We start from the raw sequence: 13,698 nt of genomic DNA, 5'->3' as shown, positions 1-13,698 counted from the left end.
TTGTCATTAGACAAATATGTAACATGTACCTAGCACAATGCCTAGCACATAGTAGGTTCTCAACAAATGCCAGGTCCTCCCTGAAGTAATAATCAGGGTTACAAGAACATTATTTTGGTGTATTTTCAATTATCTACAATAACAGCACAGGAATTGTAAGAAAGGGATTTGAACAGTAAAGGGAGAGAAAGGCAGTAACAACGTTCAAAGTCTGAGCGCCAGCTGCAATTTAGAGTGTTAAGAGAAAGGCATAATAGAATGAAAAAAATGGAGAACAGATTCTATAAGATGCGAAATACTGTTTTTTCTAATGAACCTTACACATGCTGGAAGCTCAGTAGCTCTTAAGGTCTATGAAGTTACAGCCAAACACAGAAGTAAAATCTACAAAGGCTTTAGCAACATACACTGCTATACCCATGGAAACAAAGGCAGAACTCTTGAGATACAAGGGAGCTTTCCAGTTGAATACATTAACTAGTGTGCATTCAAGACTAAGACGTCACAACCTTGGCCTTGGATTGCCAGGTCAGGAACCATGCTGATCATGAAGATGAGAAAGAATGACAATATCCAGTTGTGATTGGGGTTGGGATAAACCGGACTGCCTCATATACTGCAAATATAAGAAAATTTTTGATCCGGTCTGGTAATATGGATCATAAACCTTAAATAGAGGCATATCCCTTGACCAAGCAATTCCACTTTTTAGGAATGCATCCTAAGGAAATAGATAAGTGTGCAATGGTGTATGCATTTACAAACGTTCACACTCAGTAAGAGCAAAATCCTCAATTGTTAGCCATAACAGCAAAATCCTAGAAACAATACAAAAGTCCAATGGTAGGGATTTGGTTAATAAATTATAATATATGCAGCCACTAAAATAATGATATTTACTAACATAAATGTCTATGCTATATTACATTTAAAAATCAGTTTACAAGAGTACCTGAAGTGTTGCCCCTTTTTGTTAAAAAAATATGTAAAGCACAGCAAGAGGTCTGGCAAGACATCCCTCAAAAGTGTTAACAACAGTTTTTATTCTTCTTTTGCATGTTTTCCATTTTTTTCTGTACTACATGTTATATACTTTTTAAAAGAAACGAAATATTAGAGACCTGTCAAAGCTCAAAATTGTCTCATGATTAAAACAACCCATATTATATTTTAATATTAAAATGAGGGCCCCTCACTACTTACCTTATATGCAAGCATGACAGCATGGCGGTGGTACCACCACCAAACACCCACACAGTAAAAAACACAATCAGAAGTGTGGTGCTGAACATCATTTGGCGGGCGTAAGTGGCAGTATCTCGAATGGCCAAGGCAAATGCCATTGCACCACGAAGGCCTACAAGGGAATGGAAGAAGGACAATGCGAGCTTCATAAATTCAGAGAAATAGGGCACATTCTGAGACCTTAGAAGAGCATGAACAAATACGTAATATATTTTAACATACAAAAGTATATACAAACAAATACAAAAAGAATTAGCAGATGATACAGGCATTGATCGTTTAACAATTTTTTGAAATCTGTTTTAAAATTTACTTAAAGTTCACTCTTTTGGGTGTACGGTTCCATGAATTTTGACAAATGTATAGAGGTGTGTGACCACTACTACAAGTGAGACACAGAGCGGTTTCATCGCCCCTCTCCCAAATTCGTTTGTGCTACCCTCATTTTAGTCTAACCTCTCATCACCCTACCAAACCCTAGCAACCACTGATCTGCTCTGCATCGCCGGGCTTTTGTCTTTTTGAGGATGTCGCGTAAATGGAACATATGGTATGTAACCATTCGAGCCTGGCTTCTTTCACTCAGCATAATGCCTCTGACGTCCATGCATGTTGTTGTGTGTATCACTAGTTTGTTCTTTTTAGTGCTGAGGAGCATTCCATGGCACGGATGTACCACAGTTTGCTTATTCCCTCACTCACTGGAAGACAGACAGTTGGGCTGTTTCCAGGTTTTGGCAATTACAAATTGCCGTAAACACTCACATACAGGTTTTTGTGTGAAAATGCATCATCTTTACCTCCTCCACTACACGTGACATAGTTCCGAACTGGGAATTTGGAACCAGAACATGAAAAAAATCCCCATAGAAGGGAATGGCACACTTTTAAAAAGAATTTTCTACTGGAGGTTGCAACTTTAATATTTAAGGGAGTCTCACATTATCAGCATATCATTTCCATCTGAAATCAAGTTGGTGTATGCACTGTGAGTTGTTTCTTGGAGTAAGCAAGAGAGGGAATTATAACTTACCAGCAAACATCATCATGTGTTGAAAATTTGATCCAATCTTACTTCTTCTACCCAAATTAAGTAGGAGGGACAAGGGATAAATATTGGCAGCTCTTCCCAAGAAAATAGCAATCTAAAATTATTAATAAGTTAAGGATAATTCTTTTTATTATTAACATTCTTTACACTATATCTTCAAGATGGTGAAACACTATCTTAGGGAGCTCAGTTTCTAACACACAGTCTTCACTTATTTTTTTAATTAAAAAATTTTTTTAACATCTTTACAGGAGTATAATTGCTTTACAATGGTGTGTTAGTTTCTGCTGTATAACAAAGTGAATCAGTTATATGTATATATATATATATATATATATATATATATATATATATATATCCCCATATCCCCTCCCTCTTGCATCTCCCTCCCACCCTCCCTATCTCACCTCTCTAGGTGGTCACAAAGCACCGAGCTTTTATCCCCCTGTGCTATGCAGCTGCTTCCCACTAGCTATGTATTTGATGTTAGGTAGTGTATATATGTCAATGCCACTCTCTCACTTCATCTCAGCTTACCCTTCCCCCTCCCTGTAACAGTCTTTAGATTCCACTGTCTGACTCAGCACCATCCAGTGGAACTTTCTGCCACGATAGTACTATAGCTGCACTCTCCAACATGATGAGTGCCTGAAGTGTGGCTAGTGTGACTGAAATTTTCATTTAATTTCATTAACTTAAATTTAAATAATTACATGTGGTTAGTTGCTACCAAATTGGACAGTGCAGGTCTAAGATATAGGACATTCATTAGATGAATAGGAACATGTTTAAAAACAGAGCTTCTTTGGCATAACCTTAAGATTACTAATGTAACAGTCTAGTTCATCTTAACTGACAGTGTTGGTAGGGGGAAGAGTAATACTGGCTAAACTTGCCCTTGCTTCCTCAGAACAAAGGGCAGCTCAAACACCTCATACCACTGAAATTCCTGCTAACCTTGATGTACTCCTCTGAGTTTACACTTTCACCCTGCTTCAAAGGGAAGGCTTAATTGGAATTAAGAATAGTTTTAACTAGAAACCAATTTTAGTGTCTTTTTCTCCAGTTTTCTCTCTATAGAGACTCTTGCTTTAAAGTACAATTTTGGTTTCAGGAGTTACAATACAGTCTCCACCTCATTTTCTGAAAGGAATATAAAGGAAAATCTAAGATTAAAAACAAAAGAAGGTGGGGGGAAAAAAAAGGTGGGGGAAAACAGTGCTGACCTAAGTAACTTTGTAAATGCGTGGAGTTTGTAGGACTAAAGGCAAAAGGAACTGCAGATAAGCATTACATGCTCATTGATAAAGTTGCTTCCCATGGGAGCACTGGGTAACAATCCTGATATTACTATGCATGCTGGAATGGAACAGTTAAGTAATGGATGGTAGAAGGTGGGAGCCAGGTTTCCCACTATTGGAATGGGGATTCACAGATCAGCAGGGGAGGAGGCTAGAATGACCCATATGGTAACGGATTAGAGTTGGAGACATTGGTATCTGGCTTAATAGAAATACAGATGGCTACCTATGTAAATATTTATAGATACACATATATTCAGGAGCTAATATATACATATATATTCCTCCTCTGTCAGCTGGAGGGGCTTAGAAACCAGGACACCCAGTAGCACTGAGCATACCTAGAGCCCAGATCTTGGTTTCTAATACCATTCCCCAATAAAAGGAACCAGGGCTCCTTGGAGAAATGGCTGATTCTAGGGCTGGGGCAGAAAATATATAAGATGAGCCTGAAGCACCTTATAGTTCCAGAAAGTGAGGAAGCACTCACAAAAATTTAAACAAAAACAAAACAAAACAAAAAAACACAAGGGACACAGGAGCTCACTGAAAGAGCTTCTAGTGGCCAAAGCTGGAACAGGTCAAGCAACACAATTTTAAAAGAAGTACTGTATTATAACCTGAAGTATAAAATAAATATCAATGAGTTTGTACTGATATAAATAAGTGATAGCTTAAAACAATAAATGGGGGAGAATAGAAAAATCTCCCGTGGAAAGAATTTCAAATAATTTTCTAGATACGCTGTCTTCGAGGCGGTGGAACTGAACTCCCCAGTCCCTAAGTGTGGCTCCCTGTAGTGACTCCCTTCTAAGCAGTACAACATAGAAAGGGGGGAAATTGAGGAGCTTTACAATGGAGCAACCTGACAAACGCTATCTAGGCTAAGTGGTTAAGACCCAACACAGCCAAAAATAAATAAATAAATAAATAAATTAAAAAAAAAAAAACGAACAAGAAGTAGTGAGGCATAAACTTAGGGGGAGTTTTCCTGGCACATTCCAGGCTAACTTACAACCTAGGAACACGACCTCCGGGAAGGCTCTGCTGCCCTAGTAACCAGACTTGGGAATGGAGAAACGCTGCCGCCTTTTGGCCGTTTCCTGCAACAGCAGATTTAAACACAGTGCTAATGGTCACTTAATATTCACAATAATTGCAGACCCATGAATGACACCTCCCCTCAAAAAAAATTGGGGGGTCAAAAATCGACCAAAAATTTCCAAAGAAGGCAACCTTTCAAGAAGACAATTTCAAGAGGCATATTTTACTCACATGTTTTCTTTTCTTTTTTAACAATAAAGGGCATGGAAAATGCTCAATATCATGAATTAAGAAAGACAGGCAAATCCAACATTATTAACATGCTGATAAGTATGTGCCCTTACCATGATGTGATGAGAATGGCACATTACTTCTGTGGTCTTCCTCCCAAAGAACACACAAGCCTGCTCTAAACACGGGAAAAACATCAGGCAAATTCCAGTCGTGGGACACCCTGAAAAATACCTGACCAGTACCCCGTCAAAATTGTCAAAGGTCATCAAAAACAAGGAATGTCTGAGAAACTGTCACAGTCAACTGGAACCTCCAGAGGCATGATGACTCGACAAAATGTGGCAGCCTGGATGGGACTTTGGATGAGAACAAGGACATTAGGGAAAAACTCTGGGGATCTGAATAAAGTATGAACTTCAGTTAATAATAATGTATCAAGGGCTTCCCTGGTGGCTCAGTGGTTGAGAGTCCGCCTGCCGATGCAGGGGATACTGGTTCATGCCCCGGTCCGGGAAGATCCCACATGCCGTGGAGTGTCTGGGCCCGTGAGCCGTGGCCGCTAAGCCTGCGCGTCCGGAGCCTGTGCTCCACAACGGGAGAGTCCACAACAGTGAGAGGCCCGCGTACCGCAAAAATAAATAAATAAATAATAATAATGTATCAATATTGGTTTATTAATTGTGACAAGCATGCCATGCTAATGTAAGATGTTAACAATAGGGGAAACTGGGTGTGGGGTATATGAGAACTTTCTGTATTTACAATTTTTCTGTAAATCTAAAACTAGTTTAGAATCCAAAGGTTATTAAAAGTAGTGATTCCCTGAAAAAAAAACAATAAACAAGAAAATAAAACAGTAACAACAAAACATGTGGGTCAATGTGGCAGTGACCGCTAGTTATATCCCCAATATCTATTTTTTCTTCCCTCAATAGTAGTAGATACTCCTCTCCATCACCTCCAATTTTCATCTGAGTATATAGACACCCAGCCTCCTCTGCTGGGAGGTGTAGCCCATGGGTGTTAGGTGGAAGTGATGTGTGCATGTTCTGGTGGGGGTGAGCCACCTGGGACCCTAAGAACAAGGGCAACTCCCTAAGGATGCTCGTAAGGCTGCTTGGGTCCCTGCTGACTTTGTGGAGCAGAGCTTGCCACATCAGTCCAGACTTTCCCATGAGAAAGAAACACATTTCTATCCTCTTTAAACCTTGGTTAACTTGGGTCATTGCCACATGAAACCAAACCTATATCCTAACAGACATAGACAGCAAGAGAGCAACTCTCTCCTGGTACGAGTCAATTTCCGTGGTAGGATTCTGTATCGAGGAACTTCAATTCCTAACAGACTCAGAAACCTATAGAGAATATTTAGCCTTGTTTCTGGATAAGTATAGTGGATCAAACCACTTGACTGCTCAAAAAATTTCTCATAGACTAGCAGGATATGAAGTTACTGATCTCATGGGAGTCTTCCAGCTAAGGTTCTTCTCTTATGAATAAGGCTTTATCATTTTTTGCCTGAAGTTAATTCTCAGAAGACTAAGACTGCAGAATGGCATTTCAGTAATACTTTACTTTCTAACACAGATCCTACTTAGAGCTTTAATTAAAGAAATATTTCTGCCAATCTCTTTTGGCAGAATCTTCATTCTGAGGTGTTTTTTTAAAAAACAGTACTTCTTTTGAAAATCACTAATTCAAACATCCCTCTCTCTGACCACAATGTTTCATGTTCATCTATCCCGGATAATTCTTCCACCTCACTGGGACCTCCAGTCCAAAGATCCTGCTACTTTTCCATCAGTCAGTCCTCTCCCTTCTTCATTTCCTTTTTTAGTCACATCTTAATAAAACTCATTCCAATACCTTGCATTCACTTACCCCTCTGTTTTCATTGCACCGACTTGACAAAACACCAAACTCAGACGGACTCAGCTATCTATTTTCTCCACGCTTACAGCTAAATTCTCCTGGACAAAGTCATACAACGGGGCAGATTGATTCTACTGTTAATACTTATTCCTCAAACTCAAGTGGGTCCCTAACACTGCTCAGCGATTCTACTGCATTCTTTTGGTCAACTCACTTTCCCACTCTTGCAACCACTATTTCCAAACCTTCTCCTCAAAACTCCTATCACCTATGGGAGCCAGCCTCCTAGAGGGTTCCCTAGTATTCACACCCTTGTGTAGCCTCTGCTAACACTGTACCAGGTTTTGTCTGTGTGACCAATAGAAAATGGCAGAAGGGGTGATGGTACATCACCTCCAAGATTAGGTCATAAAAGGCACTTTGGCCTCCATCTTGGTGCTCTCTCAGCTCACCCACTCTGGGGAAAGCTATGTTGTGCGCTGCCCCATGGAGAGGTCCACGCGGAGGAGAACTGAAGCCTCCAGCTAACAGCCGTGTCAGTGAGGTTGGGGTGGCTCCTCCATCCCCAGTCAAGTCTCGAGAGAGTGAAGCCCCAGCCCAGAGCATGACTACAACCTCAGAAGGGATCCTGGAGCCAGAACCAGCCAGTGAAGCTGCTCCTAGATTTCTGACTCTCAGAAACCATGTGAAATAATCCATGTTTGTTGTTTTAAGCTGCTAAGTTTTAGGGTAATTTGTTATATAATAGATAACTGATAGGCCACCTGCTCCTATCTCACTTTCAGCAGATGCTCTCACCTCCTACTTTACAGATAAAAATAGAAGTAATCAGACAGGAACGCCATCTTGCAAATGTACCCTCATCTCTACATACCCTACCCTTTCCTGGAACAATGGCGGAGCTGTGCTCCCTCCCACTGCAGGCCCGTCCCTCCCCACGTGCTTTGGGTTCCATCTCCTCCTGCCTTCTCATGAGACTGGCACTATTGATTGCTGTCTTTCATGTAATCAGCTTCTCCTTTTCAGCTGGGTTTTAAAAACTCAACGAGAGAGAGAGAGAGAGAGAGAGAGAGAGAGAGAGAGAGAGAGAGATGGGGGGAGGGAGGGAGGAAGGGAGGGAAGGAAGGAAGGAGGGAGGGGTGGGTGATCCTCCTTCCATCTTTCATCATCTTTCAACTACTGCCCTGTGGCAGACTGCAAACTGCTCCCCACCACCCAATCTCTCTTTCTTCCCTTCAGTAATCAAGGACAAACAGTTTTATCTTTTGGGGTTGGCAGAATGGCAGGAGACTTTTTTTCTGTCATTTCAATCTGTTAGTATTATTTGTGTGATAAACAAAAAATGGAAATAGAATACAATAGATAAAAAAGTTGAAATCCTGATTTGCTTTACTCAGAGGAAAATTTTATATATTTAACTGTATTCTTATCAATCATTCCTCCAGAAAACCCATGCAAATCTCAATTTAAAAAGAAGTTTCCAAAATGGAACACATAATAAAGGATACAAATGCTCCTACCACAAATGTTGGGTTAAATACATGATTCTGGAATGTGAACAGTGTCAGTCCCATGTAGGAGAAGATGAAATTCTCTGCCAAGAAATTGAGAAGCTCAAACAACTGAAACGAAATTTTAAAAGGTTAGTCCAGTAAATAAAGTTACATAATTTGAAAACATGAGTATTACTAAGATATTGAAACAGATACTTCAAATATGTAACGTTCATGTATATCCCCCCAAACTCATGATTCAGAGGGGAGCAAATGTAGAGATGACATTTTTCTGGGCCCACAGAAAAAGCCAGAAATGTTACCCCTTCACTTCCCCAATCAGCTTCCCTTCTTCAATCCCCATATTCAGTCATTCTTGTCCTCATCCTGCAAACCCTGCCAATTTTTCTTTTGCAATGTTCTTTGCTGTCCCTGCCACTGCCTTAGTCTAACTTTCATCAGTTCCCACCCATAATGCTGTGAAAGGACCCTAACTGGTAACCCTGCAATCCCTAAAACTATGGCAGTTCCAAGACACGTCCCTCTTTACGGGCTGTAAGATCCAGTTCAAATCCTTTTATCCTGGCACAGAATGCTTCATGACGACCCTCACAACAGCACCTTGCCATGTGATTTCACTTTTTACATGGGTCTCAGCCCTCACTGAGGGAGTAGGGCTTACACATTATAGCCTGGTGCTCTGTACCCTCCCCTGCTGCCTGCCCACCTCCACCTGTTCACATCACTGTGATGAAAAGGCCACAACTAGAAGCATGAAAATTACAAAAGAAGAAACGTCATTGGTAAAGGCAAATATACAATAAAGGTAATAAATCAACCATATATAAAGCTAGTAGGGGGCTTCCCTGGTGGCGCAGTGGTTGAGAGTCCGCCTGCCGATGCATTGGACGCGGGTTCGTGCCCCGGTCCAGGAAGATCCCACATGCCGCGGAGCGCCTGGGCCCATGAGCCATGGCCGCTGAGCCTGCGCGTCCGGAGCCTGTGCTCCGCAACGGGAGAGGCCACAACAGTGAGAGGCCCGCATACCGCAAAAAAAAAATAAAATAAAATAAACATGGTGGGGGTAAAATGCATTTGAACTTAAGAGCTCAGCAAATATATGCACCCCACTGTTCACTGCAGCATTATTTATGATAGCCAAGATACAGAAGCAACCTAACTGCCTATCAATAGATGAATGAATAAAGAAGATGTGGTGTGTGTGTGTGTGTGTGTGTGTGTGTGTGTGTGTGTGTGTACCCAATGGAATATCACTCAACCATGAAAAGGAATGAATTCTTCCCATTTGCAACGACACGGATGGACCTAGAGGGTATTATGCTAAGTATAATAAGTCAGAGAAAGACAAATACTATATGATTTCACTTATATGTGGAATCTAAAAACCAAAAAAAAAGAAGAAATATAACAAAACAGAAAAAGAGTTACAGATACAGAGAACAAGCAGGTGGTGGCCAGAGGAGTTGGGGGTGGGGGAAGGAAAGAAATAGGTGATGGAGACTAAGAGGTACAAATTTCAAATTGCAAAATAAATGAGTCATGGGGATGAAATGTACAGTGTGAGGAATATAGTCAATAACTATGTAATATCTTTGTACAGTAACAGATGGTAATTAGACTTATGGTCATCATTTTGAAATGTATAGGAAAACCAAATTGCTATGTTGTATAACAGGAACTAACATAGTGTTGTAGGCCAATTATACTTCAAAACAAACAAACAAACTCATAGAAAAGAAATCAGGTTTGTGGTTACCAAAGGCAAGTTGTGGGGAGAGGGAGAATTGGATGAAGGTGGTCAAAAGGTACAAGCTTGCAGTTATAAGATAAATAAGTACTAGGGATGTAATGTACAACACGATAAATAGAATCAACACTGCTGTATGTTACATATGAAAATAGTTAGGACAGTAAATCCTAAGAGTTCTCATCACAAGAAAAAAATTTTTTTTCTATTTCTTTAATTTTGTATCTCTATGAGATGATGTGGTCGTCATTTCATGATGTATGTAAGTCAAATCCTTATGCTGTACACCTTAAACTTAGACAGTGCTGTATGCCAATTATATCTCAATAAAACTGGAAGGATAAAAAGCCATAAGACAAGGGAAACAAGGAAAGGAAGCTAACTGACTGACCACTGGAGCCACAATAATAACAGCCCCTGGCTATTCTGCTGACCTATCTATACCCTAAAAGCTGTCACCCTTCAATCTGACAATCCCATCTATCTCTGGAGTCAACAGAAGAGGAGTTGAAATGAGCAGACATCACTTTGAACAGAACAAAGATTATTTTTCAGTAAAGAAAAAATTTGTTTTGCTGCAAGGAGGAAAAGTTTATTCACAAACTATAAAGTTTCTCTTACCTGTTTAGTTCTATGCTGAGACTCCGTGGACAAATTATTGTATGTATAATGGGCCTGTGTGATGCCACAAAACAACACTGCAACCACACCTATAAATACAACAAGTTCCAAGTTCACATAAAAGGAGAGTTCCCAACTTCTATACGGGGGCTCTTATTTTATAGAAGTAAATTAGATGCTTAGTGTTAAAATTTTCGGTTGTGACTTACTTTGTTGAGAGGAACCACTTCCATTGAAAATCTTTTACATTCTAAAGTGACAGCATGAATCCCAACCCTAACAAGTGTGTTCAAACACTAGAGGGGTTGGGCCACACACAGAAAAAAAATCACTGGCTAAGTCCCTCCTTGTAAGGGTTTACAATTAAAAGGAAAAAGTAACCTACCTGTGAAACCCCATGCTTCAGCCAAGAGGAAGGTACTCCAGGACATCAAGAAGAACAGGCCTGTCTCCAACAACTGGAACTCTCGTAATTTGGTGAACTTTGTCACGTAATACTGTCAAGGTTGATAACAAGATCTCATAATACAGAAGTGTGACTAGAAAAAATAGTAGTCGAAGCAAGGCAAGCATAAAAGCAAAAGAAGGGTTCTCCAGTCTCTAACACAAAAGTCACAGAATAAGGAGGTACCAAAGCAAAGAAACTCTGAATACAAGCACTGTACTAAGGAGTCAGCAGCCTTCCCTTCCATGAGAAAGTCCTATAGCTTAGTCCATCAATTGTTTTACGGGTATCACATGCCTTGCTAGAAACCACACAGTAAAGAATAGACATGACAGTAAAGGACAGGAGTGACAGATCAGATACGCAACATGCCAACTCTATTAATTTGTGACCCAAAGCAAGACAGCTTCCATAATGATAGCAATTTATATCTATTAAGAAATATGTCATTTCCATGAGATTTCATGTTCATTTAATCCTCTAACACCTCTGTGATGTGGAGTATTCCATGATGAAGAAACTGAGGCACGTCCCTCACTCATACTAGTCTAACAAGTATATGTTACTTGCCAGTGGAAGGGCCCGTGTCAAGCTGTGGCGAATCTCAGGCTGGAGTCTACATTCTCTTCAACAACTGTGTACTACAACACAAAGATTAAGTTCCTCAAGGACCTTATGCTAGGGAAGAAATCCTGGTCCTTCTTCAGAACTCTTTTCACTGTCCTTTTATGCCTCAGTTCGTCTGTAAAAAGCCCGAAGACAAGTATCTTCCACCACAAAACTGAAGTATAGAAAATGAATATATTCTCAGAAAAAGTACTTGTTTTATATGAAAGTACCTTAGAAGTTTTAGAGCTGGAAGCTCTTTAGAGATCAAGCCCCACTCATCTTCCCTGCTGTCCCAGCCCTCTACCTTCCTACACTGAGGTCCCATGAGGTGAAGTGTCAATGCTTCTATATCAGAAGCTCCAAAAGGCAGAGGCCACGTCTGTCTTGTTTATCTTTGATACACAGGGCATAGCATGTGGCATGTAGCAGGCAATCAAGAAATTTTTTTGAAGAATGAAACACTGATATAAAAAGGAAAACTGAAGTTCCAGAATTTTAGGGATATTTGCACTTAAAGAATCCAATAACAGAAAATTTAGATCCATTTATTAAACTATCATTTTCTATTATATTTTAACTTATTATATTTTAACTTAAAACTACAATGAGTAAGAAAAAAAGAGGGTTGTTTTTGAATGAATACAAGATTGACTTACTCAATATTTCTAACAGCAAATTAGTGGCAGTGCATAGGACTCGAGAGCAGAAGGTTAAAATCGGTGACAGCTGAGATGAACTCCCAGCTATCCTAACCTGGGAACCTTATTTTGTTCAACTGGCATCGAGGTCATACATTCCTATTTGTCCTATTAAACGAAGAGCAAAATACTGCCAGGATGAACAGCCGTACAGAACAAGCAGAGGCTCTTTGGAATATATCTACCTTTGTATCAATTTAGTCTACAACCTTAAAGTTCACCCCCATATAAAGCAGAAACTAACACACCATTGTAAAGCAATTATACTCCAATAAAGATGTTAAAAAATAAATAAATAAAGTGGATGGATCTTAAAAAAAAAAAAAGTTCACCCGCAAAGGGTCACTGTGTCCAATTAGAATTCTGTAGTGAGTGTTTGAGGGCATGAAGTCCTACACAAAACAATGAAATTCTTCTATTTATTGGTAAAGATGATTGCCTAATGTTTTCAAACCAAGTACTTGTTTATAAGGTTCATAATTATAACACTATGTCAATTATGGAACTAGTGGAGACCATGGAACACAGTATTCAACGACTCTGTGAGGTTAACAAGAAAAGATAAATAGAATAAAAGGATATTAAAGCTGTCACCACTCCAGTAGCAGCACCCATCGCGAAAGAGCCACTGAAGATTCCAAGGAAAATCCCGATAGACTTGAACATGGCTGTGACATCAAAGGTGTGGCTGTTGTCTCCGGCTGGCTGGTATGCTACTATTGAGCTACAAAAGAGAGGTGGTTCTTACTTCTAAGAGGCAACTTTTACTTTTAAAACATTATCTTAAAAAAGAGTAAAATAAATTTAAAAAAATTACCTAGTGTAGAGCTTGAAGATGAAATCAGAGGGCGTAAAAACCAAAAGCTTTGGATTTGAATTGCCAAAATAAGGTTGGACCAAGCCTTTTCCTCCAGCCTCAAGATACTGTGCAGTACTATTCTTTTGTGACTCTGTTTATGACTTCCTGGTACTGAGTGCCTGAAAGCCCTAATGTACTAATGTGAACAAACTAATGAAAAATTCCCCGTATTTCCAACAGAGGCATAAGAATATAAAGAATATTGTTCAATACTCAACCCGGTCACATTTTGTTTTTCCTGTGGGAAAAAAAAAGATGACTAAAGTACCCTTTCAACTTTTAGAATACCAGAATGGGCCCAATGCCTCCTATCTATTCATTCACTGAAATGGACTTTTATAGATAAAAGGGCTTGAAAGGCCTGCCAATGAATTAGAATCCACTCGACAGTACTTTTAGCATACCCAGCTGGATCCTCCACCTCGAACTTCTGAAAGAAAGCCACTCTGTAAGAGGCC

General features: G+C 39.8%; 1 protein-coding gene across 5 annotated transcripts in view; it reads right to left on the bottom strand.

Moving 5' to 3' along the window:
- Positions 1 to 13,698, bottom strand: part of SLC9A6 (solute carrier family 9 member A6) — a 55,708-nt gene that overhangs the window by 19,711 nt on the left and 22,299 nt on the right. For all 5 annotated transcript variants that reach the window (XM_032619499.1, XM_032619498.1, XM_032619500.1 and 2 more), the window contains 6 exons: positions 12,964 to 13,105; positions 11,015 to 11,120; positions 10,630 to 10,718; positions 8,256 to 8,369; positions 2,279 to 2,390; positions 1,204 to 1,357 (listed from right to left, as the gene is read on the bottom strand). In XM_032619499.1, the coding sequence (XP_032475390.1) occupies positions 1,204 to 1,357; positions 2,279 to 2,390; positions 8,256 to 8,369; positions 10,630 to 10,718; positions 11,015 to 11,120; positions 12,964 to 13,105 (717 nt within the window). The remainder of the gene's footprint in view (positions 1 to 1,203; positions 1,358 to 2,278; positions 2,391 to 8,255; positions 8,370 to 10,629; positions 10,719 to 11,014; positions 11,121 to 12,963; positions 13,106 to 13,698) is intronic.

Source organism: Phocoena sinus, chromosome X (genome assembly GCF_008692025.1).
Source record: "Phocoena sinus isolate mPhoSin1 chromosome X, mPhoSin1.pri, whole genome shotgun sequence".
Classification (NCBI taxonomy): Eukaryota; Metazoa; Chordata; class Mammalia; order Artiodactyla; family Phocoenidae; genus Phocoena; species Phocoena sinus.
The sequence above is the reverse complement of the archived record's forward strand: the minus strand, read 5'-3'. Positions and strand labels throughout refer to the sequence as shown.